The sequence below is a fragment of the Typopeltis vanoorti genome, chromosome 9, assembly GCF_054136105.1.
Source record: "Typopeltis vanoorti isolate ZY-2024b chromosome 9, IOZ_Tvanoo_1.0, whole genome shotgun sequence".
NCBI classification, from domain to species: Eukaryota; Metazoa; Arthropoda; class Arachnida; order Uropygi; family Thelyphonidae; genus Typopeltis; species Typopeltis vanoorti.
In genome coordinates this window covers 80514513-80541988 of record NC_143557.1, presented here as the reverse complement: position 1 = coordinate 80541988, position 27476 = coordinate 80514513, and the positions used below count along the sequence as shown (strand labels likewise).

Sequence of the window (27476 nt, the reverse complement as noted above, 5' to 3'; positions counted from 1 at the left end):
TTGTAATAGAAATAATAACTATAAATCAATAATAGAATCCACTATATAAATATAAAAAAAACTAAGTTGTTTTCGGTCATCAGCCGCAACTGGATAAGACCATAATTTCATACGGTGGGATCTGTTTAAAATATCTCTAATTTTATTGGTTCACATATTTATTTGTCTTAGTAAATATCTGCCATGTTTTGACCAGATATTTACTAAGACAAATAAATATCATTAAAAATATCTGTTTTTACACCTTTTATTTTAATTTTTTCTGGCAGTCACGTTTAATGTTAATGAAATGCCAATTTGCATATTTTTCTTAGATGTTGCCATAATTTGTTAAATATGCTCAAAGTTAACACAATGATCACTCAGGATTTTGAAAACATTTGGTATATATATGTGTACTTTATGAATTTTGAAATTAATATAAATTACAGTTTAAAAACTACACACATGAATTTTTGGCTACTAGAAAGCTGTAAAGTGTGTAGTGTTGAAATAGAGCTCTCAAAAAGATGAGTGCTATTTTGAGTAATAACTGAATTGAATATGTGTGTCTACATGATTTTTGCAGGATTTATTAACTGAAATTGCTTTCTTTAAACAAACAGAATACAATGGCAGTACTAACGAGGTCTACCACACTGGCCTAGTTGTGGTGCTCACTTAGTCAATCGATGCAACTAGGCAAGTGCCACAAAATCAAGTGGCATTAACAACATACACAAAAATGGTTCAATGTCATAAGTGTAATATGTATGCATGGTGGAGTGTAAGAGATGTGTTTGTGGAGAGAATGAATGGGAGATGAGAAAAAGTATTTATTTGTAGGAAGTGTGATATATTATTAGACCATGAGTCAGCAAATGCAAAACAGACCAAAAAGATAAAAGATGGCATAAATGAAAAAAATGGAAATGGAATGAGAGCTAGTGAAACTGAGAGAGTGAAAGAACACAAGAATGTAGAAGTGAAAGTTAGTAATAAGAGAGCGAAAGGAAGTATAAATGAATAAACGGAAGTAAGGTGTGGCAGAATGAGAGGTAGAGAGACTGTGGGAGTGACAGAGAGTGAAATTGTTGAATTGCAAGATTTGATGAACAGTTATTGAAAATGAAATGAGGAATATGCGGAGTCATATTAGACATTTAGTGGAAACTAATGAAAGTGTGCAAAAGATTAAAATGAAAGGAAAAAAAAGGGTAAAAGAGGTGACACGTGATTCCAGGATAGCAGCGTATGGAGATTCCATAGTTAGAGGGTTAGTTAATGAGAGAGTCCATAAGATTTGCTATCCAGGAGGGAAAATGAACAAGATAATTCAGGTATTGGACATCAGAAGGAAATGAGCAAGAGAACTGTAGTGGCTGTGGAGATAAATGTGTTTTTAGTGGACATAAGGGGCATGTAAGGGCAAATATCAGGAGGTTATTGCAAAGAGTGAAAGATAACAACATAGTGTGAAAGGTTGTCATGTGTTGCCAAGGTATGATATGAGTTGAGACAGAGAGCCAGAATCATGAATGGAATGCTAGTAGAGGCTGTATGAGAAGGGAGTACAGTTTGTGGATGTATGGCATGTGTTTGAGGAAAGAATGGAATTATACAGGTGTGATGAGTTTAATTTGAATGGCTTTGGAGTGAGTGCAATGGAAAAAGTTTTGCTAGATGGAAGTTCAGTGTGTGATGCAAGCAAGAGATCAGAAGTGAAAGATCACGGGAGTGGTATTGAAGAGACAGAGGTGCTTGGTATTGTGAGAGATGAAGAGAGAGAGAGAGAGAGAGAACTGAAATTCAAGAGGAACAGAGAAATGGGTGGGGGGAGACAGATGGACAGGGAAACATGGCATAGGGAGAGTGGATGTTGAAAGTAGCAGTGAATGTGCATATGAAGATGGAATATATTGTGATGTAGGTGGGGAAGTTGAAACTGAGCAGATGTATATGGCAAGTGGTGCTAAAAATTATTGGGAGGGAAATCACAACCAACAAGTGGCTTGGATAGTTATAGACCTAAACTGCTGTGTTTGGTAACAAATATCAGAAGTAAGAAATAAGGGAGATGAAATGGTTTTTTCACTGACTGAGTTTATTCAGTCCAAAATCATTGGAATAAGTGAAACGTGATTGAATAAAAATGATATTGTAACAGGAATAGGAAGGACAAGAAGGGAGGGGGGAATGTTGCTGATGACAGTAGGGCAATTATGTCTACATGAGGAGATATGAAAGAGGGAAAATGTGGCAATGATTATGAGGCAATGTGGTGTAAAGTGGAGGTTGACAGAGAGATGCATTTAGCTGGATGTTGCTATAGGCCAGAGAATGTGGAGGGTGGTGATGAAGAAATGTATAAACAACTTGGATTAATGAAGAAAGGAAGGGCAATTATTATGGACGATTCGCAGTATGGATTGGAATGACGAGATAGCATTTGGGAATAAGGAAAATGAATTTCCTGAGTTCTTGAGAGATAACTATCTCGGGCGGCATGTAAAGGAGGGCACGTGAGGATTGAGAGTTTTAGATCTGATCATTCCATCAGAGGATGTAATTGTGAGGGGGAGGAGGTTCACACTTTCCTCCAGTTGGTGAGAGTGATCATGAAGTGATCACCTGTGCTGTGGCTAGCCACATGCAGACTTCTGTGAGGAAAGGATATATATGGAATTACAAGGCTGATGATTATGGCAAGCTTAGGAGACAGCTTGGAGCTATAGTATAGAATGAGTTGAGCGGTAAGGAAAATGCTGCTTGGGAACTGATGAAGAAATACATTCACACAAGTAGGTGTAAAGGTATGTGTAAAATGGATGAATGAGGGACTTAAGCAGGAAATCTGGAAGAAGAAGTACTATGGAGGCAATACAAGATGAATAATGATAATAATCAATTATATGAAGAGTATAAAGAACAAGCCAGGAGAGTGACTCAATTAGTAAGGAAAACAAAAGTGCTGTATGAGCAGAAATTGGCAAATCAGGCAAAGAAAAATCCTAGAGAGTTTTTCAGATAAGTGGCAAGTAGAAGGAAGAATGATAATGGTAAGATGATATAAGCCGGCCTGGTTGGCCGAGTGGTTAGCGTATCTGCTCTCCAGCCAAAAGGCTGTGGGTTCGAATCCTGCCGTGGGCATGGATGTTTGTGATTGTCTGTGAAAATACTAGTGGTGGTACTGGTGGTAGATGGTGTTGATGTAGATAATGATTGTAGTTGGTTGGTGAATTGAGTGGTGGAGGCAGAGAGTTGTAGAGTAGGTGCCATCCCTCAATGAGTCATTGAATTCCCTAGAGATGCCATGTAATAATAATAATAATAATATTAATGGATGAAAATGGTAAAATGGTAACTGCTGCAGAAGACATTGTTCAGCGATGAATTTATAATGGTGTTTCATCCTGATCAGGGTGGAATCACGAGGAATTCAAGTGTGGAGGACATTGGAGAGGATGGCTTAATTGTGAGTGAGCAGGAGGCATTTGAGGAAATAAATAACCTTGATGTCAATAAGGCAATAGGATTTGATGACATATCATCACACATCTTAAAGGAATGTTCCAGGGAGTTGGCATTAGCATTGGCATGCCTGTTTAATAAGAGTCTTACAACAGCACAGGTTTCAAAGAATGGAAAGAAGATAAAATTGTTTCACTACATAAAGGTGGTGATAGGGCTGTGGCTTCAAATTGTAGGCCTATCTGTATTGTGGTGAAGGTACTAGAGAGATTGGTGAGAAGTAGGATACAGAAATGGGTGGGTAACAGTATTCTATAAATTTAATAATCAGTCTCTAATAACACCTGTGAAATAACATACACTGATATATATTTATTGCATTTTATAAATATTTAAAAATAAGATTACCTTGTTTACAGATTCTCTCATAAAGTATTCTTCCATCATGAGGTATGTACCAAGAAGCTCTTGCATGGTTTGACTTAATTCACATTCTTTAATCAACTTATCCAAACTCTTAAGTTGCTCTAAAATAAAATTAACAAATTAAGATTGTCATATTAATAGTCAGAAGTAACCAAAAGAATTTAAAAGAATGAAAAAATAACAAAAAAAAAGCTATAATACCTTCCATTTATTTCAACATTAAGTTATTATATAATCCAGTTTAAATATTAATGTATGAAGACAAACAAATACCCAATTTGAGAAAAAATAAAATTAAACTGGATTTTTGTTAAAAACTGACTTCTTTGAGTAATACTTTTTTTTTTTAAGGTCACTGTTCATCAGCCATTTTCAATCTACTGCTGGATGACAGCCTTTCCAAGATTGTCTATCAATAGCTTTTCTTACCCATGTCACTCCTACAAATCTGATGATTTTATCAATCCATTCCATGTTTTTCCTCCCATGGAATCCAATCCAGTACTTCTTTTGTCCATCATTAGTCTTGTCTTCAAGCAATATGTCCAGCCCACTGCCACTTCAGATGTTTCACTCTTTCTATAATGTCAGAGACTCTTCAACTGTCAAATCCTCAACTCACCACTATCATACTGTGGCAGCAGACTCACAATCTTTACTTGCTCATTTTCTTTTTTACTTCTTCCAGTCACTCTTTCATATGTTTTCTCATATAATATTTTTCATCTCTCAAGTCATTGCTGCCTGCTAAAACAATCAATTCTTTCACCGACTGCTTTGCATCCAGAAAGTTCTCACTAATATCATTAATTTGTGCAAAAGGGTAAACAGGATTTAGCCATGGTCTCATTAAGTATTCCTCTTATCATAGAATGGCCATAAGAAATTTCTCTTCACTCTACTTTTGTATTGTCACTTTTTTCCTCATACCTTTGCTTACTCTCTCCTCCTAGTTCTATCATTCACCTTATTTCACAATCTTTTGAACTTCAATGGACTTCACATAAGTATGCTTTTTTTTTCATGAAGTCCTCTTTGTTCTTCTGAATTTCTGCCACTGCACTTTCATCAATAATCTCACTGACACATCTTTGCCTTGTCAACATTCTCCAAGCTGCTACACATTTTACTCGCCCCACACTTACTAAAGTGACACTTACTTTCAAAACACTTGCTACTCAGTCTTGCTTTCTTTCCACAAATCCCCCATCTTTTATAATGAATATACCACACACACACACACACACATGCACTGTACCAAACATATCTCTCATATTGAACTTCCCCTAAAGAAGATATCATGGCTACTATTGTTCTATTACATATTGGCATCATACTGACAATATTTAACATAAAATATAAACTTTTTCTTAAAATGTAGACAAGGTGCTCTATCACATACTCATAAAAGCTACAAGTTAATATTTTTATTATTATTATGCAAATTCAAAAAACTACTTATTTTTTCGCTCACTTCTAATCGCCCACAGGCAATGGAGATATGGGAGAGCAAGTAAACAGAAAGTTAAGATTCAGGGCCACATTACTAAGGTGATTAAGTCATCATACTAGTAACCACAATGTTGAAGAGAATGCTAAATTGGAGTAATGAAGTTATTCTTTCACTGCACAAGGTTTTGATAAAACCATGTCTTGACTACTGCTTAGATATGGTCACCTGGGTTCAGAGATGAGGAGACAATCAAAAACATATGGTGGTAAGTAACCAAGATGATATTGAGCTTATTTTGCATATAAGAACAAACGGAGCATGCTGTCTTCAAAGTTCATGGCAAGTGGGGACAAGAACTTGTGATCATCCTTGGAAACCGAGTAAGTGTGTGTAGGATGCATGTGAAATTCAAGTTCTTCTTAAGGCACATGGGGATAGGTGTGTGGAATGGGCTACTAGTGAATGTTGTGGATGCATCTTTGGTAAATATTTTTAAAGAAAGATATCATGGATATTTAGACAATACATGACCTGCAATTAGTTTTTGATTCTTTGGGGCAGCCTGCATAATAATAATAATAATAAAAAGAAGAAGAAGAAAAACATAAAACTATGTAAACATGTGGGAATGTGAAAATTATCAACTGCATTCTAAATGGAGAATCTAGAGGGAAAATATTTCAGATATTTAGGCATTTTAATGCAGATGACAGTTCAGTTTGGAAATATATAGTAGAATAAACAAAGCAGGTATGGCAGAGAGCCAGCTGATTAAATTTAAATGGAATAAGAGAGAAATTAGCCAAAACACTAAACTACCATTATACAAGATAGTGTTCAAATCAATAATTCTCAAATAAATTATTAACTAATGAATCTAAAAGTGAAACCTAGAGATATGACAGTTCTTAGAAAAATTAGAGAAGTTTACAGATCATATACATAGCAGAATCCTATTAAAAATGAAAATATCAGAAAGGAACATGACATGGTTAGTATTCAAGAATGTGTGAGCAGAGCTAATCTAAGGTAGTATGGTCACTTAAAATGGAAGAGGAAAGGTTAGCAAAAAAAAAAAAAAGGTGTTTGATACCATCCTGGCATCGGACAATTTTTTGCCAACCTTTTTTTTTTTTTTACTGATTAACTCAATGAAAACTATTAGCAGAAGCTAGTAAAGAAGTAAAAATCAATTAGGTAGTACCAACCATGGCATCTTATATACTCCTGCAAAAAATAAGGATGATACATATATATATATATTTATATATACAGAGAATTACAGAGGACCCTTGCAAACAACACTATGACATCACACAGGGATGTGCTGGTAAATTTTTAACAACTGGTAAGTTAAAAAATACATAAATAAAAACAACAGATTCTCCCTTTATGAACCCCCCTCACACACACACACACACACACACCAAAACTGGACCAATGTTACAGTATAAGATCGGTCCTATTTTGGTGGGGAGGGGGGAAGATCTCACAAAGTTATTTTGCCAGTCCTAAATTAAAAGATATGCGTCATCTCTAATTCCTTTTACCATATTCCTGATATTTATTTTCTATGTTCTACCCATGTCTTATGTTCAATTAGTTTTACACAGTGCTTCACTTTCTTACATTTTCCTCTGTATTCTCTAAGAGTACAAGTTGATATGCTTGCCAGGAATCTTCAATTATGCTTCCTTCTTTTCCCTAACTGCCTCTAACTTCCTGTATCCACCATGGAGTTCTAATTTTTCTATCGTTACAACCTCACTACATGCCTCTCTGGCTGAGAATACAGTGGTGATTTTATGGCTGAGATACAATTTTGCCAGTTTTTGCTGCCCACCAAACTTTTTGCACCTAAGCAACTTTTTAGGGTAAAAACCTTATTAAGGTTCATAACAACTGCAGAAATGTGAAATTTTTGATAAGCACCTAGCATCAGAATGTCATTATCTTAAGAAGCAGAAGCATAGGCTAAATTAAGTGGATGTTTATCGAAAAAGAATATTCCTGTAAAATTGTTAGCAGAGATATTCCTACAGAGATTGCTGCATAGGAAAGAGGATGAGGGGAAAGGAAGTACAAAGGGTGCCAAAACAAGTACATCCTGACTGTATTTTCTATGTCGCTATTACAAGCTTATTGCCCAAACACCACTCTGCCCATTGTAGATTGAAGTGGCATTCTACAGTTTATAGACACTATTAGTCCAACAGATGCAAAATTCTTGAAAAATTAACAATCAGCTCATGTGAGCTGGTTTCGGCACACTACTTCATACATATCTGCTATAACAAACTACTTACTTTACTTTCCGAGTCTGGAAGACCAATCATTTTCTCTTCCTTCCAAAAAACAGTGGCTTGTATCGCCTTGTCATTGACCATCAGAATGTCATCTGTGGAGCACACATCAATTAGATCTGGGCAACATAAAAGATGTCCGTCAGTTTGGACGTCTCTGCAGTCACAGCTGTCATCATCTGCATAACCCCATTTCATCAGGTTACTTCTTCATCTGGACACTCCTACTCTAAGATGGTTCAGAGTCCTCCAGGTACTGTAGGGTAGGTGATATCCCTTGGTTAACTCTTCCTTAATTATGGGGGCTTCTTGAAGTTGAACCAATTCCCTCCATAGAACAAGGCATCACTCCTCAGGTTTATGAATCAATGGTTTAGTTCTTTGCATAAAACTACACCTCGATTTGAGTCGAGAAGCCGTGATGATATGGCCGTACATTGGATGTCTTTCGTCCGTCATCTGCTTTTTTTTTTCTCCATCTCACCGGCCACTTGCCATCTTATGCCTGCTAAGGGATACAGCTTGTTGACTGGGGTTGGTCTTAGGCATCCAGTTATGATCCTAATAGTATCATTTAAAGCCACATAAACGTGTTTTGCATGGGCAGATGCCTCCCACACAGGGGCAGCGTATCCCCCTGCAGCAAAACACAATCGAGCGAAGTACCTCTGGTAGAGCTCCCCAAGTCGTGTTGGTCATTTTCTTATGATGTTATTTCTTGCATAGATTTTTCCTTTTAGTTCCTGTATCTTATATGACAAGGTATGATCCAGCTTAACTCCAAGATATCTGGAGTTGCTGCAGTGTTCGAGACATTTTCCTCTCCAGACAATGTTTAACTGGCGTTTTGCTTCCCTGTTGCGCAGATGGAAAGCGCAAACCTGAGTCTTGTTTGGGTTAGGCTTCAGGCAATTGGTCTCATAGTAATTGAAGAGTATTTCTAAGGCTTCTGTCAACCTCTTCTCAACTTCTTCAAAACTCCTTGCTTGACTGCATATAGCTGTGTCGTTGGCATAGACAAACCTCCTCACTTGTGGGTGGGTTGGCTGATTGTTAGTATAAATATTGTAGAGCATCGAGGCCAATATGCAACAAACTACTGAAAAGTCCCAACCAAAGCTCCATAACAGTTGTATAATTACAATGCTCTACTCAAAATTCATTATAGCAAACTCTCTATTATAACAATCTATTCCTATGATCCCTATGAATTTGCCCAACTATATATGCATACTTTAAGAGAAACATACTGATGCATAAACATATAAAGTGAACTACACTGGTTTCCATAAATTAAGGAACAAAGAAAAAATGGGAAGGATCACTGCCCAAACTAGTTTTGATTTTTATTTAGTTTGTCAGTGGGAGCCAGATGCAGGAAGATACTCAGGTTAAATCAGTGAAAAAATCATATACTCGTGTTTTTTATATACAGGGTGTTCAGTTGACAGTTTCGTAAGGAAAAAGAAAATCTTCTTTGTATCTATTAAATTTAATGAATTGACAAAAAAACATTACAGGCAGAGTTAATTACAATACTATCAACAAGATTTACTCAAAATAACCACCATTAGCATCGATCACAGCTTCAATTCTGCTTCGGAACCTCAAACAAGCTGATGCTACAGTCTCCCTGGGAAGGGCCGCAAAAACTGTTTTAATTTTATCCATTAACTGGGCTTTTGTATTACTGGAAGTGCGATTGGTGTCTTTTTCAACTGCGCCCCATACAAAATAATCCATGGGGTTCAGGTCTGGGGAGTTTGGAGGCCAAACATTTGGACTGGTGAAGTCGTAGAAATTTTCAGACAACCATTTTTGACTTTTCCCAGAGGTGTGGCAGGGGGCCGAATCCTGCTGCCATACATACGGCCTACCATTGGCTACCCTTGTTATCCAGGGCTTGACTACAGTTAGCAACTCCACGAACAAAGCCCGAATTCCAATGCCAGGGTTCTTCAACACCTGTTCCTGCAGATTTGCGAGGAATTCTGCTGTACGAACGCAATCAGATCGTCTGCTAGGGATCTTTCTTCTTGCTACATCCTCGTAGTCACCATTGCAAGTCTCTAGTTCATGCCTGATTGTTTTTACTGTATTCAGGGAGCATTGGGCAGCAGTCGTAATATCCTTATTTTGATGGCGGGCACGAATCATCATGATACAAGTTATTCTCTTCCATGGGTTCCAGCTATCCATCCTTTCTGACATCTTGTATATGAATGAAGAAGGGTCCAAACTTTTAAATGAAGAGAAGTGTGTGTTAATACATGTAACTTACGGAAAAATATAATTAATTATAAATATGTCAAATTTATCCCGAACACCCTGTACAAGTAGTAAAATGGAGTGTTACCAGATTATCAAACTACTCAGTATTGGAGATCTAGGTCCCACTAATCAGACCTTGATAAAGACAAACTGGTCTGGGTAGTGGCCTTCCCACAATGCACAGCAATATATATATTCAAAAGTGAGTGTGCTGTGCATTATAGGATACTAAGACAACTGATGTAAAGTTAACAGCCTCAACATACAAGAAACCCACACATGAAGATACTTCAAAAATCTTCATGAGTGGGTCATCTATGTTGTCTGCTTATGCTTGGGTAAAGGATAAAAACAAGAATATTTTGTTTGAATTCATACAGGCATCTATACATAATTTGTCATTAGACAAATTTAGTTATCAATATGGTTATTTATTAAGGAGAAATGAACGTTTTTCTTGAATAAAGAATACTTATGGATTCAACAATTTTAACTCCATGTTGTAATAAGACAAAATGTATCTACAGACTGTTGCAATGTCTACAGTGGTGCAAAAATGTCATAATATTTTATGCTTTTTGTTGTAAGAGTAAATTAAACTGACTTTAGTTTTGTTTCATTATTGCAAGCTTGAAGGCCACTAAACTTAACTATACCTAGTAATCTGAGAGTGATCAACAGAAAACAAAATTAAAGTTCATAAAGTTTTGAAAATCAGTGTCATATATTTTTCTTATAACATCACTGGAAAGTGAAATAGCTACATACTTTCTTGCAAATAAAATCTAATTATTAAGTCAGCAAAAAAATTCATTCCAGCTATACCAAAGTTAGTTGCATATTTTCCACTAAAATAAAGTGTAAAATGACCAACTAGTTGGTGATAGGTGTGGGTGGCCATGACATCATGATTCATGTTCTTGGAATTGTGTTCGGTTGGCTGATGATACCATAAAAAAGTGTGATATTTATTATTATTTCATCCTCAGTCCTCCATGGTGTCAAAGATTGATTGTGGTAAGTCACTCTATCATATACACACACACACAGCTCATCACACCATGCTTTGAATACATTCACATTCTCTGCAGCTGATTCTCCAATGCATTCCAATCAGTCACCACTCTCCATGTAAAAAATAGAAAAACTCACTCCTTTGCTCACACCCTCATTATACAACTCTTGTTCTCCCCCCCCTCTCCCAATATTCTATGAAAATCCTCTTCAGTGTTATGTTGATTAATTTTAATGGTATAGATGACAACACAGACTGATAAGAAAATAACTGTTTATTAACTTATTGCTGATATTTTGCTGGTATTCTATCCAGCATCTTCAGAGTACAAAAAAGGTTTGTCATAGAATATTGGGAGAGGGGGGGGGGGGGAGAACAAGAGTTGTATAATGAGGGTGTGAGCAAAGGAGCGAGTTTTTCTATTTTTTACATGGAGAGTGGTGACTGATTGGAATGCATTGGAGAATCAGCTGCAGAGAATGTGAATGTATTCAAAGCATGGTGTGATGAGCTGTGTGTGATTGTCTCGCATACTGTTTATTAACTTATTGCTGATATTTTGCTGGTATTCTATCCAGCATCTTCAGAGTACAAAAAAGGTTTGTCACAGTATGAGAGACAACCACAATCCAGTATAATAATGTGAATAGTTTCACTAAAGACTAAAGTCCTGATTAGGCGCCATCTATGTTTGAGGGGGGGAAAAACAGAGAGAGAAAGCAGGTATTAATTTGGTCTTAAGATGACTGTAATACAACTTCATTGCATTACAGTCATCTTGTAACAATGCAACAATTTTGTTCCTCTTGTTTCTGATACTTCTGGCATTCATATACAAACATAACAGTTGATTTCTGAATCTATAACAAGTTTCATTGATATCACTTATTAGATGTGATGTGACTTCTCCGTGCCTTCCTCTCTCTCTCTCATATCCATGTCAAACCCAAATGTTTCCCTCATATCCCAGGCCATTCCCACTCCTTTCTTGTCAACTCACACATTCACTTCCTCTCTGAGCATCGACTTTTTTCACACTGTATTCCCATCTACCCTGACTATTCTCCCCATTTCCCTGCTCATCTTGCACACGTGTTCTCTCATTCTCTACACTTTTGCTATTCACTTCTCATTCACACCACTTCATTCCCTCTTACCACATCACTTTTGCTTAGATCTATTCTCTGCATTCATTACTCTCTCTCTACCAGCAGCAGTCTCTCAAGATGACTTATACCAAAACCATTCAAATGCAGTCTATCATTCTTATACTAGAATGGTCTGAAAAGTTCTCAGCCTAACAATGAAAAAACGAATTTATAATTTCAAAATTATTTTTATTTTTAAACATAATCTCCCTTAAGATACATTTATTCCAGCGGTGCTACAGCACCATTATCCCATTGCTGTAGTAGTTCTCAGTAAAATCTGCAAAATACCCCTCTACAGCTGCAATCACCTCTTGATTCGAAGAAAAACGCTGACCAGCGAGGAAGAGTTTTAGTTTTGGAAGAGATAGAAGTCAAAGATAGGAGCCATATCTGTGGAATATGGTGGATGTTCCAACAATTCATAGTGCAGATCCCTTAATTTTCCCTTGCCAAAACACCTTTGTGGGCAGGTGCATTGTCCTGATGAAAGATGATTTTTTTTCTTCTGCAAACCGGGTCTTTTCTCATAAATTTTTTCAGCTAGTCTGGTTAAAAGTTTGGAATAATATTCCCTGGTTATTGTTTTACCCTTTTCAAAATAAGTAATAAACAAAATGCCTTTAGCATCCTAAAACACCGATGCCATGACCTTTCCTGCTGATGGAACTTTCCTGCTTTCTCTCACACTGTTAATCACACACATTTTTTTGTCACCAGCCCCACTTGTCATACTTGAACTCTGTCATTCACCATCATTCTTGCCCACTTTCTTGCAGTCAGTTGCACTCTTTTCTTTTTTTATGTTGCTCCCACCATGAAAGGTTATTTACAAACCCATAGTACATTATGTAAGTGGATGGACTATTTTTTTTTCTATTTTTATCACTTATATTTTTTAAAATTTATTTTTATATAGACTTTACATATTTTACATAGAGATCAAACATGTGGAACTTTTTTAAAGCTACTTCACGCTTCCAATAAGCAGGGTGGTGGTCTCACACCAGGTGATGAAATTTATCTCTCACCTGAAGACAATCACAAACATCCATGACCACAGTGGGATTAGAATCCATGCCTTGTTGATTGGAGAGCAATGAGACTCTCTCTGTCATCAGTTTTGTATGCTTTCTTTGCATTCGCACAATCTTCCTCGATAACCATGTTCCCTACTCTGGTTCAAATAAGCCTTGTGGTCTATCAGCATATCGCACTTCCTGCATATTCATAATTGCATATTGCAGACCCATATTTGGGAAATGAAAAGAACAGCAGATGCATGTAAAGGAGAAATAGAATATAAGCAACAGGATGGACATGCTAATAAGTACTAAGGGATATCATTTAAGAAGAAAAGTAACTTTATCTATTTTCTCTGGAATAAAAAATTTTACTAATGGTTTTGCTTGTTATGGTAGACAAAAAAGTGAATGTTTGATAAGGAAATAAAAGTCAGAAAAACTAAAAGAAAAGCCATACAGCCATCACATAAAAAATGAAAAAGAAAAAAAAAACATATGCTGGTGATTGTTATTGTGCTTACTATTGTTACATGCATATGATCAGGTTATTTTGTTGTTATTATTATTATTCATTACCTCCATAGAGTCATAAGTCTCATCATAGGAGGTCTATCTTAAATGACACAAAGTCTATCATTCAACTCTTTAAATTAAAAAAAAAAAAAAAAAAAAAAAAAAAAAATCAGCTAACGCCTTTAATTCCCTAATAGGGAGTAGGCAAGGCCTTTATACCCTATCTAGCTTTTGGAGACTGAGTAGGCAGTTCAATCTCCACCGGTAGCTAATCAGAGATAGTTGGTCCATGGCTATCTAATTACAGCAGCCATCGATGAAGAGGCTGGCAAATAAGTGCTGCCATCTCTTGGACCTAACCCTAACAAGATATGTCACCGTCTGAAATAATATGGGTACTATGGTCAATTTTCTTGTGTTTATGGGATGAAAAACCCGCTTGCCCATGCCAGAGATCGACTAACTCGGGAACTGGTCGAAGATAGGCTTAGAAAAAGTTCCTCCAGTCAGCGACTAGACTAGAACCTAGGTCTAACTTCAAGCAGCCAAGCGTAGAGGGCGCAAGTGCCACTTCCACTGAGCTACACAGGCCTTCTCCTTAAATTCATTCACTGCGCTTTCTCACCATTCTCTCAGGCAATGCAATCCATGCACCTATCACTCTCCATGCATTAAAATCTACCTAATCTTACTCACTACTTCCCTTTGCATCATCAATTACAGCCAAAGCAACTAAGGTTAATAAGCAAGTGTATTGTATCAGCTAATTGCAGTTCTTCTGGTCAGTTGATCAGTTTTTTAGAATGAACAACTTGAGTTTCCAAAGGAAAAACTTTGTCACCTCTATATGAGAATAACTAACTTACCTTCAGTTGAAAAGAATTCATGAAGATTCTTTGCATCCTAGACAGAATCTGAATCAGTACCCACTGGTTGGTAGGTTTTTTGAACCAGTGGGAACTGTCAATGTCAACTGAGCTAATGAGGTGAATATATATATATATGAGAAATGTATATTCACCCTGAACTTACCGGTGTTTACCAAATATTCTTAAAGCTGTCTCAATTATGGAATTTTGTTGTTTTTTGTGTGTATGTGTTTGTGCAGAAATATATACTTGTTAACTTTTTCTCTCGAATTCTAGTGAATAAATTACTCAAGACATTTGTAGAAACTAAATGAAATTTTTTTTCCATATTGTTGTCATTAAAGCATGTTTTGTAATTACTTGGTAATCTTGCTGTGAATCTTTTCTAAATGATTTCTGAGTCATTTCTTTTTAAGCATTTCTATGGATCTAGCTATTTGTGCTTGAATGTCTATGTTATTTGAAATAATTCAAAAGCATTATATATATATATATATATATATATATATATATATATATATATATATATATATATATATATATATATATTAAGGATACCAAGTAATTTTATATATATTAAGGATACCAAGTAATTTTATAAACTTGTTTTTTTTTTTTTACTTCTTCTCCGAAGTAAGCAAAACATTTAAGTTTGCACCTGAATGTAGTTCAAGTCTAAAGGTAGTGCAACACCAGGACAACTCGTTGTAAAGGTGGGTAAAGCTGTGATCACTATTCTTAGTATTTCCCATAATGTAAAACCCATCTCACTAAGAGATGTATACTGTTATACATTATAGGTGGGGAGGGAGGGATCACTATCCAGACCGATTTCAACCTTTTTTTGAGGTTCTCCTCAGTGAGTAGCTAGACCCTGAAATACCAAGGTTTTTAGTAATATATGGTATTTCAGGGTCTAGCAACTCACTGAGGAGACCTCAAAAAAAGGTTGAAACCGGTCTGGGTAGTGACCCCCCCACACACACACACATCTCTTAGTGAGATGTGTTTTACATTAAGGGAAATACTAAGTATAGTGATCAGAGCTTTACCCACCTTTACAACGAGTTGCCCTGGTGTTACACTACCTTTAGACTTGAACTATGCTCAGGCGCAAACTTAACCGTTTTGCTTACTTGGGAGAAGGAGAAAAAAAAAAAAACAAGTTTATAAAATTACTTGGTATCCTTAATATATATTATCCCCAAGGTCTCACTCACTCACTCACACACACACACACACACACACACGCACACACATATAAGAGGGCTGTTCAAAAGTAATAAGACTAATTTTACTGTCGTGACTGTCGTGAAACCACTCATCACAATATTAATTTCTGTGGAATAAAGAAATGTTGCTGTCTGTATTAACAAAAGAGGTTGATAGATGGCGTATACAGGCTGATGTGCCAGTGTTCATGTGACTAAACGCAAGCTTGTTTCGGTGCACCTACAAGCCGCGACCAGTCGTCGAAATGGAAGCGTCCTTGGAACAGCGTTATGCGATTAAATTTTGTGTGCGTTTGCAAAAATCGGCATCGGACACTTTTAACATGATACACGAAGCTTTCCACGATAAAACAATGTCAAGGGCAAGTGTTTTTCGCTGGCATAAAACTTTTAAGGAAGGAAGGCAAAATGTGGAAGTTCTTAAACGTGAGGGAAGACCTTCAACGTCCATCACAGAGATAATGATCAACACAGCAGCGATTATCATCAAGGAGGATCGCAGAATTACAGTACGCCTGCTGCATGTTGTCCTGAATATTTCTGTGGGAAGTGTTCACTCAATCATGGCTAAACATTTGGAACTGAAACGTGTTTAGGCCCGATGGATTCCCAAACTCTTGACACCAGAGCAAATGCAGCATCGAGTGGATGTGTGCACAGAATGGAAAGAAAGACTGGAACAAGAAGGTGACAACTTCTTAAAGCACATCATTACAGCAGATGAAGCTTGGTTGTATCACTATGACCCTACAATGAAACAACAAAGCAGTTAATGGAAGCATCCGTCTTCGCCTACCCCCCAAGAAAGCAAAAACTGTAAAATCGGCTGGTAAAGTTATGACCATAATGTTTTTTTGACTACGAAGGCATTGTTTACCAACATGCTGTAGAACCCAGGAATACTGTAAACGGCTCATACTATGCGGATGTTTTACGGACAATGGCAGCACGTCAAAAGGAAGCGTCCATTGCTGAAGAATAGCTTCTTATTGCACCACGATAATGCAAGGCCACATATTGCTGGTAGTGTAGTGGACGTTTTGCAGAAGAACAACAAAGATATCCTACCACACCCTCCATACAGTCCTGATCTCGCACCGTGTGATTTTTGGCTGTTTCCTCAGCTGAAAAAAACCACTAAGAGGCCACCATTTCGAAAGCAACAAAGCATGTATAAAAGCTGCAGAGGCGGTTTTGAAAGAACTCTCAAAAAACGGACTTTCACATGTGTTTAAGAAGTGGACGCAATGTTGGGACAAATGCATCGCGTCTCACGGTAGTTACTTCGAAAAAGACCATGTAAATGATGACGATTAAAGGTAATCTGCTTTCTGTATAAATATAGTCTTATAACTTATTGAACAGCCTACGTATATATATCAAATCTAATATATTTTAATAATGATGTATATCATTTTTTTTTTTTTTTTTTTTTTGAGTGCTTGAAAAATTAAACCTAAGTAGCATGGAGCAAAATGTAAAACAGGTAAGTTATAAATCAACAAATTTTTTTCATGAACTTTTATGTCCTAATAGGCATTTGTTTTTCTTTTCAAGTATGAATCCCATCCACAAAAAACACTATTTTAATGTCATGAATAGGCTAAGGGATATTAATTGGATAATCCAGACCCCAACTCTAGAAACCAAAATAGATCATCAAGCCACTTCATGTATCACTAAAAAACACATGTACTAACCACAGTAATGACTATTTAATTCATAAATATTTCATCCCAAGTATCTAGGGACATCATCAGTACAGTAGTTCAAACAATACTAGGAAAACATACAGTTAGGGCGCATGATTACAATGGAATCTCAATATGCGTGCAGTAATGTGTTATAGAAGTAAATTAAATATAACTGAAAAAAAAATATATATATATACATACAGGGGGTCCTCGAGTTACGTCGGAGATCCGTTCCTGCGGACCGACGTAAGGCGATTTTCGAAGCAAGTTGGAATTACCATAGCCTAAGTTACTTACCTAACCTAAAACACCCTAAAGTAATATGTATATATCAAGAAACAGAACTAGGCCATAGGAAAATGAAAGGGAGAACATAATTATTGTATAGTACAGAAAAATGACAAAAATGAAACTGTAATAAAAAACCAAACATAAAAGTGACAACAATCTCCAAAATTACAAATGAAACTGTACGTTCTGTACAGGTGATTAAAAAAAAACAAAAAAACAAAAATACGGCATTGATGCTGGTCTTTCAGCCAAAGAACAAGAAGCCTTTCCATCTCAATCATGAGCCTACTACATTTTTTCATAATCACAGTCTATTTCATGGGCGCCAATCCTTTCACGTGTTCAAGGATGCGAACTTTATCCTTGATAATAGTCCCGACTATGGTACGATTTAAGTTCAACGCATAGCCGATGTTCGTTTACTCTTTTAATAATGTCTAATTTCACTTCTAATGTAATGGCTTTCCTTTTCTTCGACACACTGCCATCGAAAGAGTCTGCCTTATGTTTGGGAGCCATATTGAAGGGCAAAAAAACACAAACCCAAAAGTGAGAGAGCGGATGTAAACAAAGCATGAGGTACCCAAAGAGTGTATGTTGGGACCCAAGCGACACCACCTCTCCCAAACCAAAGCAGCGTAATGGCGTATTCTTCCATCTCGCTCACAAACAAGTTCACCCGCAATATTTGAATTCTACGTCGTGCTGCTTCAAGTTGAAATTTATTTTTTAAATTATTTATGGGATTATTGCCATAAAGTCGAAATGACGCATGTCGAGGACGACGTAGGTCAAGGACCCCCTGTATATATAAAAAGATTATTTTACACAATTTTGTATGACAACTTCCCATACTTTAGGAATAGTAAGAACGTCATTGGGGTTTAAATTTGGTCTGTGTAGTAGGGCTTCAGCACTTTCTTTATATAAACGTTCATATTTATATAAAGATCTGTGTAAAAGTTTTGACTTCTCCCAATGGATCCTATGGTTTGGATTTTCAACTCCGTGTTGGGAGAGACCAGATTTCTGCAGTTTGAAAAGACGAATCTGGTCTTGATGTTCCGAGATGCGTTTCTGAACAGACCTACCTGTCTGACCAAAGTAAGACAATTTGCAGGAGCATGGGATCTCATAAATGCTAGGTAACATCAGAGGTGAGAGTTTGTCCTTAGGAGAAGGTAGCAAGTTATAGATTTTGTTGATAGGCTTGTAAGTAGTGGCAAAATTGTATTTCTTTATAATTTTTGAAAGATATTCGGAGATGCCTTTGACGTAAGGTATGGGAATCCTATTGACTTCTTCTTGTCTCTCCCAACACGGAGTTGAAAATCCAAACCATAGGATCCATTGGGAGAAGTCAAAACTTTTACACAGATCTTTATATAAATATGAACGTTTATATAAAGAAAGTGCTGAAGCCTTACTTCTCAGACCAAATTTAAACTAAAATGATGTTCTTACTATTCCTAAAGTTTGAGAAATTGTCATACAAAATTTTGTAAAAAAATTATCTTTATATATATATATATATATATTTTTTTTTTTTTTTTCAGTTATATTTAATTTACTTATATAACACATTATTACTGCACACATATTGAGATTCCATTGTAATTATGCGTCCTAACTGTATGTTTTCCTAGTATTGTTTGAACTACTGTACTGATGATGTCCCAAGATGCTTGGGATGAAATATTTACGAATTAAATAGTCATTACTGTGGTTAGTACGTGTGTTTTTTAGTGATGAATTCACCACAGGTTTAGTTATATAAAAATAATTCATGTATGTTCATGAACAGTCTATAATACATAGTCAGATTGATACTCACTTCAAATAGTTTGCTTCATTGAGAGAATCTCCTAAAAGACAATCATTCAATACTTGAGTACTACTTCAAGAATTTTCATAAAAGTGCTGTGCCCTTTTAGTTAGAATCAAAATTTGGGGATAGTAATTAATCCACTTCCACTTCTCTTAAGCTGATATCATTTTCATTACAGTCATAATTTTCTAAGTAATGTAACATCTAACTACCAAGTAATAATGTACTTGTCAGCCCCCTTATCCTCCAATAACCAAAGAGGATTACGTTTATTATTTTGCCTAGTGCTATCCTTGTCAAATAAAACAGTATTAATTTTCTTTAGAATTTTTATTTAATTATTTCCCTTTTTATGCTGACTGCTAAAGAAATTCATTTTCAGGTGATAATTTTCCTTATTGGGTACACAAAATAAAAATATAACTTCTCTTCTAGTTTTCAGAAAGACAGTCATTCATTAAAAAACAAATATGTTTTAATAATAATAAATAAATAATCTACAAAAGTAATTCAAATAATTTACAATGAATTAACTATAAAGATCTACCTATTATGAAACACACCTTTAATACTGAGGATATTGAAGGTACGTTTAAAAATTCATTTAATTCATTTAAAAAACTTAAATGTTTTTTTAATTCATTAAAAAAAAATTTAATGAATTAAAAAAAACATTTTAACATTCACTTTTTTTAAATCGCAAATTTTTAAAAAATGAATTTCTTATTTCTAAAATTAAAAAATGTTTATTTAAAAAATTTATTTCAAATAAAAAAATTAACTTCAAATTTTATAGAAAGTTACTCAGATGAATCTTTTACTGTTCAATGCTGAAGTATCCTTTATCATTTTTATTCCAGAAAAAGAAGAAAATTGTTACTTCTGTATCTTAAAATAAGAGAAAACAATCATCTGATCTGACTTCCTTTCCTACTTTCAATATAATCAACTGACTTAAGTCTGATCTTGAAAAATATAAGCTCAGTTTGTATATAGATTAACTGAATAACCATCATTGTTTTCTTGCATTTCTACCCTAACTGGACTTAAGTTATCTCATATCATTAGCAGTACTCCTCTTCCTCCTCTCCTATCTCTTTTGTCATTCCTAAAAATGGTATACCCATTACACTCAATCCCAATTACCACATCTGATTCTGACAGCCAGGTTTCACTAATGCTAACAATCTTAGGCCACATCATATTCAATAAAGTAACAAACTCAACGTCTTTGTTTCTGATGCTCCTGGCATTTGTGTATAGACATAATAAATTCAGACTCTATCTTTCACTTTTCCATTAAAGAAAACTGTTAATATCTTTAGTGAATTCACATATTATGAATTCCTTTTATATTGTTAACAGGTGCTGGGTTGCTAGGTGGTAATTTATTTATGTCTATACACAAATGCCTGGAGCATCAGAAACAAAGAGGTTGAATTCGTTGCTTTATTGAATATGATGTGGCCTAATATTGTTGGCATTAGTGAAACCTGGCTATCAGAATCAGATGTGGTAAGTGGGATTGAGTGTAATGGGTATACCATTTTTAGGAATGACAGAAGAAATAGGAGAGGAGGAGGAGTACTACTAATGATATCAGATGACTTAAGTCCAGTTAGGGTAGAAACCCAAGAAAACAGTGATGGTAATAATGTCCCATGTAGTAGTGAGTTTATCTGGTGTGAAGTGGAGGCTAGCAAAATGAAATATATAGTGGGGTGTTGCAACAGACATGGGTGACTCAGTTGCAGGGGGAGAAGAAATGCATTGCCAATTTAGCCTTATGGGTACCAAACAAGTGATCATTATGGGTGTCTTTAATTTTCCAAACATTAATTGGGTAGAAGAGAACTCTCATGATAAGAAAGAAGAGGAATCTATTGAATTGTTGCGAGATAACTTTCTCAAGCAGCTTGCAAAAGAAGGAACTCAAGGTCAAAGAGTGTTGATTTGCTCAGAGCGTCAGAAGGGGTCTCTGTTAAGAAGATGGCTCTTTCACCACAAGTTGGTGACAGTGATCATACTGTGCTTTCTTGGGAAGTATCTAATTGTATTTATGCTCAGATTAAAAGAGGCTACATGCTGAACTACAAAGGTGGAAATTATGATCAACTTAGGAGAATACTATCTCTGGTCTATATCAGTTACTGAATTGGGAAAAATGTCAGAAATGCATGGGAATCTTCGAAAAAGTGCTTAACTACACTACCGGCCAAGATGTCTATAGATAAAGGTTATCATGGATGCGAAGTGCATATTAAAATTGTAATACCATTGATATTACATTGAAATATATGATGGATACAAAGCATATGAGGATGCATATCTGATCCATAATGGCTGGTAAGGTGGTTAAATGTTCAGTATCTGAATATATCCCTAGTGTTCAAAGAATAAATAGGTTGGGAGTGAAATGGATGCACAACCTCATTAAGCAAGAGATCCATAAGAAGATGATGTGGAAAGAATATCGTGAGAGGAGTTATGAAATATAAAGCTCAGGCCAGAAAAGTAACGAGTATTGTGTGGAAAGCTAAATCAGAGAATACAAGAAATTGGCCATGCAAGCTAAACAATCCAAAAGAATTTGATCGTCATGCCACAAGCAAAAGAAAGAATGAATCTGAAAGAATACCTTTATTGAATGCAGATTGTACTCGAATGTTGGAAGCTAATGAGATTGTTCAGTTAATGAGTGCTCACTTTGCTAAGATATATCAACCAGGTGTATGTAACATGGTGCACAGTGCTACTTCTACACAAGATGAAGAGTTAGAGGCTCATGAAAATGAGGTTGAAGAGCTGTTGCATAACCTGGATAAGAAATTATCAATAGGGATAGAAGGAATATCAGCCCGAATTGGCTAGGCCTTTCACATGTTTGTATAACTTGAGTCTCAGCTCAGGAATGATACCACAGGAATGGAAGGAATGTATGATAGTTCCATTGTACAAGGATGGTGTAAAAGCTGATATGTCTAACCGACCTATCTCAGTTGTTAAACTGTAAATGAAATTGTTTTGTATATATATATATATATTTTTTTTTTATTCACATTTAACATAATTACCATATACCAAGCAAGACTTATGTAAATATCATTTAATGTAAACAACTTATTTTACAATTTAATATTCATATAACTACCTTAATTTTGTCTAATATTTAATTATTTAATCAAAGATATATGTATTAATAATGAAAAGACTGTATTAAATATTATTAAGCTATTTTAATTATTATTATGTTAATATTATAAGAACTTGTATTTGATAATTTAACTGTGCATTAATTGAAATGTAAATATTCTTTATTTATTCCTATTTGTAGAAGTTTAGCGTTATGCAATACCTCAATTTTATTATATTTTGTTTGGCTGTCATGGAAACGTATGTAAGTGAGCGAGCACGTTTTTGGAACAGAACGTGGGGAGAAAGCTGAGTTTACTAAAAAGGAATTAGTTAAAGAGATCACGAGAAGAATTTAGGCGGGGAAAAAACGCAGATATAAGCGAAGAACGCTGAAAATAAAAATAATAAGGAAACAGAGAGAGAGAGAGGATTGGCATTAGGTTGGAATCGGAGCATTCGGGAATCACAGTGCGATAATAGAGAGTCGGCAAGTCACTCAAGCAGCTAATTAAAGTCTACTAGTTGAGAGGCGGTTAGCTAATAAGTTGTAAAATAACAATTATAGCTATGGAAGACAGCTGAATGACTACTAAATAGACTAGCGATACTTGAGTTGAGATTTAAATTCAGGGCCGACCTTTTGAGGACACACAGAATCTTGAACTAAAGCACGGAGTTTCTAGAGAATAGTAGAGGAGTGAGGTTGAAGTTTACCGTTAGCTGTGGTTAGAATTATAGTGCCTAAAGAATTATTTGAATGCCAGAGGAATGAACAACTGTGCATATAAAACCTCAAGTTAAAGAATTATTGTGTGTTGCCTTATTTCATGAGTGATCAGTAGTACTTCATGCAAGAACGTTTGTTTATGTATATTGTGAACGATGACTATTTCAGTTATTGCCTAGAAGATTTATTTTAGGGAGTGCCATTTATTATTTAAAGTGTTTACAGTTATAAAAAGTGTTTGCACATAAGTGATGAAGAAAGAAGATTATCGGTATGAATATTCCAACTATTAATATCCCTATACAGAGATGTGAGTGTGTTTCTTCCAAGAATTTCTTTATATTAAGAGTAACTATTGCAGAGACTAGCTGAAGTGTAAATTTAAAACTGTTTGTTTGTGAAGAGGTCCTACTGCAATTTCATTGTATTTGAAACTTAAGGAACTGTGAGAAGACTGTATTATAAAGATAACAGAGTTACCATTGTATGAGTTTGTATGACTGTAATGTCAGGAAGGCTGAAGTGTTTCTAATAACTTAATTAGTGATTTGAAGTTAAGTGTAAAATTTGTGATTTTAAAATTAAAAGTTGTATTTTGCCTGAATCTCTTTTACTGCACCATTCATAAAATATTCGAACCAAAGCGGGAGTGATAAATAAGTTAAATATACTCGGCCAGTATAAATATTAAGGAGAAATAGTTGAGGGTTGATTTAGCTTCAATTCTTGAACTAATTCAGATATAGAGTGGTGCAGTCTATAAATATAAAATTTCTCTATATTTGTATTAGAAATCAACTAGCAACTATCCTTTCTTTTAGGCTTGTACGGGGATCCGAATGCATTTTTGGAAATTATGGAGACAACTACCGTGTTTGAATAAAAACTCCATAATCATCATCAAATTCCTGCCATGTACCCTCAAGGGGTGTACAGGATATGACAGTACTACATGAAAAAATTACATCATTACTAACTTCCTATCTACAATTTTCCTCCAAATCAGTCTGTTACTTGTCAAGACTCCAACATTATCAGATCTTATATTTCTATCGTCTAAGGCACTTTGTACCGTATCAATCCACCTATATCTTGGTCTTCCTCTGGGTCATTTTCCTGCCAACCTGGCAGAGAACACTTGTTTTGCTAATCTTTCCTCTCCCATTCTAATTAAATGACCATATAACCTGAGATTAGCTCTGCTAACGCATTCCTGGATGCTGACAATGTCAAGTTCTTTCCTAATAACCTCATTTATAATATGACATTGCCATTGATGCCATCTGTTAACACCTCGAATCTTTCTCAGGACTCTCATATCTGTGGTCTCTAGTCTTTGGTCAAGTGTTTTACTTCTGACCCAGCTCTCAGATCCATAAGTTAAAAGTGGTTTGAACACTGTCTTGTATACAGCTAATTTAGTGTTCTGACTAATTTCTTTTGTCTGATTCTGTTGTCTATTTCTATATTTAATTTACCATCTTCAGTAAAAATCGTGCCTAAGTAGCTGAAATGTTTTACTTGTTCCACAGGTTCTCCATTCACAACACAGTTGACATTTTCAATCATTTTCTGCCTATTTTCATTGTCTTTGTCTTTTTATTGCTGACCTTCATACCAAATCTATTACAACAGTTATTCAATTTAGTCAGAGAATCTTGCAGACTTGTAGCAGATTTATTTAGAAGTATAACATCATCCGCATAAAGCAAAGAGCTGACATTAACATCTCCAATTTTGATATCAGGTTTAATACCACTTTCCTTCATAATGTGATCCATATAGATAATGAATAACAGAGGGGATAATGTACATCCTTGTCTCACACCAGATTTAACATTAAACCATCTTCCTGTACTTCCTTCAATTCTAACTGCTGACTTACAACTCAAATAAAGACTAAGTATTGCTTGATATAATGCCCCATTGACACCATATAATTGCAGCGTATTGAATAGCTTCTCTCTTGGCACCTTGTCATATGCCTTTTCCAAATCGACAAAACTTAAATACAGATCTTTGTTATATTCCCATGCTTTCTCGACTATTTGTCGTAAAGTGAAGATCTGATCCTGACAGCCTCTATTTGGCCTGAATCCAGCTTGTTCTTCACCAAGCTTTTCTTCCACAATTCTTCTCAACCATTTCTCAAGTATACTTGCATAGATCTTGCCAGGAACACTCAGTAGGGAAATACCTCTGTAATTCTCACATTCAGTTTTATTTCCCTTTTTATATATGGGTACTATGAGAGCTCTACTCCAATCATCGGGAATTCGTCCCTCTGTCCAGGCTTTCTGAACTATGCAGCGCAGCCACTGTAAGACTTTTATACCACCATACTTCAGCATTTCTGGTCAAATATCATCTACTCCTGCTGCCTTTCCACATTTCAAGCCGTTGATGGCTTTTTCTACTTCAAGTATGGATATTTATTCCTGACCGCATGACTGGTCAGTGTTTTTTATCACTGTGCTGTCATCACTGCTTGTTTCATTTAGCAGTTTTTCAAAGTAATTACTCCATACTTCAAGGATATCTTTTTCTCCTGTTTTCATGTCACCTTTATAATCTCTAACTCCTTTTACAGCACTCTTTCCTCCATTCCTAAGCTTCTTCGACAACCTCCAGAATATTTTGCCACCTTCTTGATATTTATTTTCTATATTCTTGCCAAAATCCTCCCATGACTTTTGTTTAGCTAGTTTTACACACTGTTTAGCTTTCTTACATTTGTCTCTGTATTCTGTAAGAGTAAAAGCTTACTTATTTGCCAGGAACTTTTGATATGCTTTCTTCTTTTCCTTCACTGCCTCTTTAACTTCCTGTGTCCACCAGGGAGTTCTGATTTTTTTATCCTTGCACACAACCTCACCACATGCCTCTCTGGCAGAATCAATCAATGTTTTCTTCAGAGTTTGCCACTGAATCTCCAAGGCTTGATTCCTGTTCTCAAACTCTTTCATTTTCTTTTCAATAATCTTTCTGTATTTTAGTCTATAGTTCACATCTAAGAGCTGCTCAACTTTTATTCGCTTTAAAAGTTTCTTACATGTCATTCTTTTCAATATGAAATTCAATTTTATCCTGCTCAAGACTAAATAGTGATCAGTTCCAATTTCAAATCCTCTGTACATACACTCTGGTGTCCTGCACCAGGGAGAAAACATCACTATCAACAATAACATAGGCAATGAGACTTTTCTTATTCCTAGCCTCTTCTCTCCATGTGAATTTGTGCACATTTTTATGTTGGAACATGGTGTTAGTAATAACCAGTCCATGTCCTGAGCAGAAATCCAACAGGTATTTGCCATTATTATTAGCTTTGCTCTTTTCTCCAAATTTTCCCAAAATATTTTTGTATGTCTGACAATTGCTTCCTTCTCTGCTATTAGATCCCCAACAAGGACGAACTTTTCCCTTTTCATTGTGTCAGTAGCTTTCTCTAGAACCTCAAAAAATTCCTCCACTTCTATCTCAGTAGAACCTTCCATGCGACTATAGACACAAATAAGTCTCATTGTCCAGTTCCCCATTCTGATATTTGCCCAAATCACTCTACTTGACACTGCCTGCCATTGAAGAAGATTAGCCTCGTATTTTGTGTTGAATACTATGGCTACTCCTTCTTTTCCTTGATTGTCATTGCCTGAATATAACATTTTGTATTTATTGCTCAGAAAGATCTCACTAGTTTTTTCTTTTTTGTTTCAGTCACCCCTATTATGTCGATCTGTTACTTATCTAATTCCTTCGCTAGCTCCATTTCTTTGCCATTCAGGCTTCTTATGTTGATAGTACTGATCTTTAACTCTGGTGATGTTGAGTTGGGGTGTGTTTTCAGATTTGTTCCAGTAGCTGACTTTTCGCTGTTCGCCCTGATTCCCTGGCAAAAACAACGGGAGACTTGTGTAACTGGGCAATGCCCCAGCCGGCATGAAATTTTGTCATGTTGTACCATCATTTTTTTTTTTTTTTGGTTTAACCAATAGGAATATAATTTGGTCGGCTAAATCACAAATTGCCAGCCCATCCTCGTTAGTTCCGTATCCAAGTAGATACCAAACAGGGTGCACCACGAGAAGGTGAGGAT

The 27476-nt window shown here is 35.7% G+C and overlaps 1 protein-coding gene across 4 annotated transcripts in view; it reads right to left on the bottom strand.

Moving 5' to 3' along the window:
• Nucleotides 1-27476, bottom strand: part of Cog4 (conserved oligomeric Golgi complex subunit 4) — a 321056-nt gene that overhangs the window by 195922 nt on the left and 97658 nt on the right. For all 4 annotated transcript variants that reach the window (XM_090397413.1, XM_090397410.1, XM_090397412.1 and 1 more), the window contains one exon: nucleotides 3859-3977. In XM_090397413.1, the coding sequence (XP_090253539.1) occupies nucleotides 3859-3977 (119 nt within the window). The remainder of the gene's footprint in view (nucleotides 1-3858; nucleotides 3978-27476) is intronic.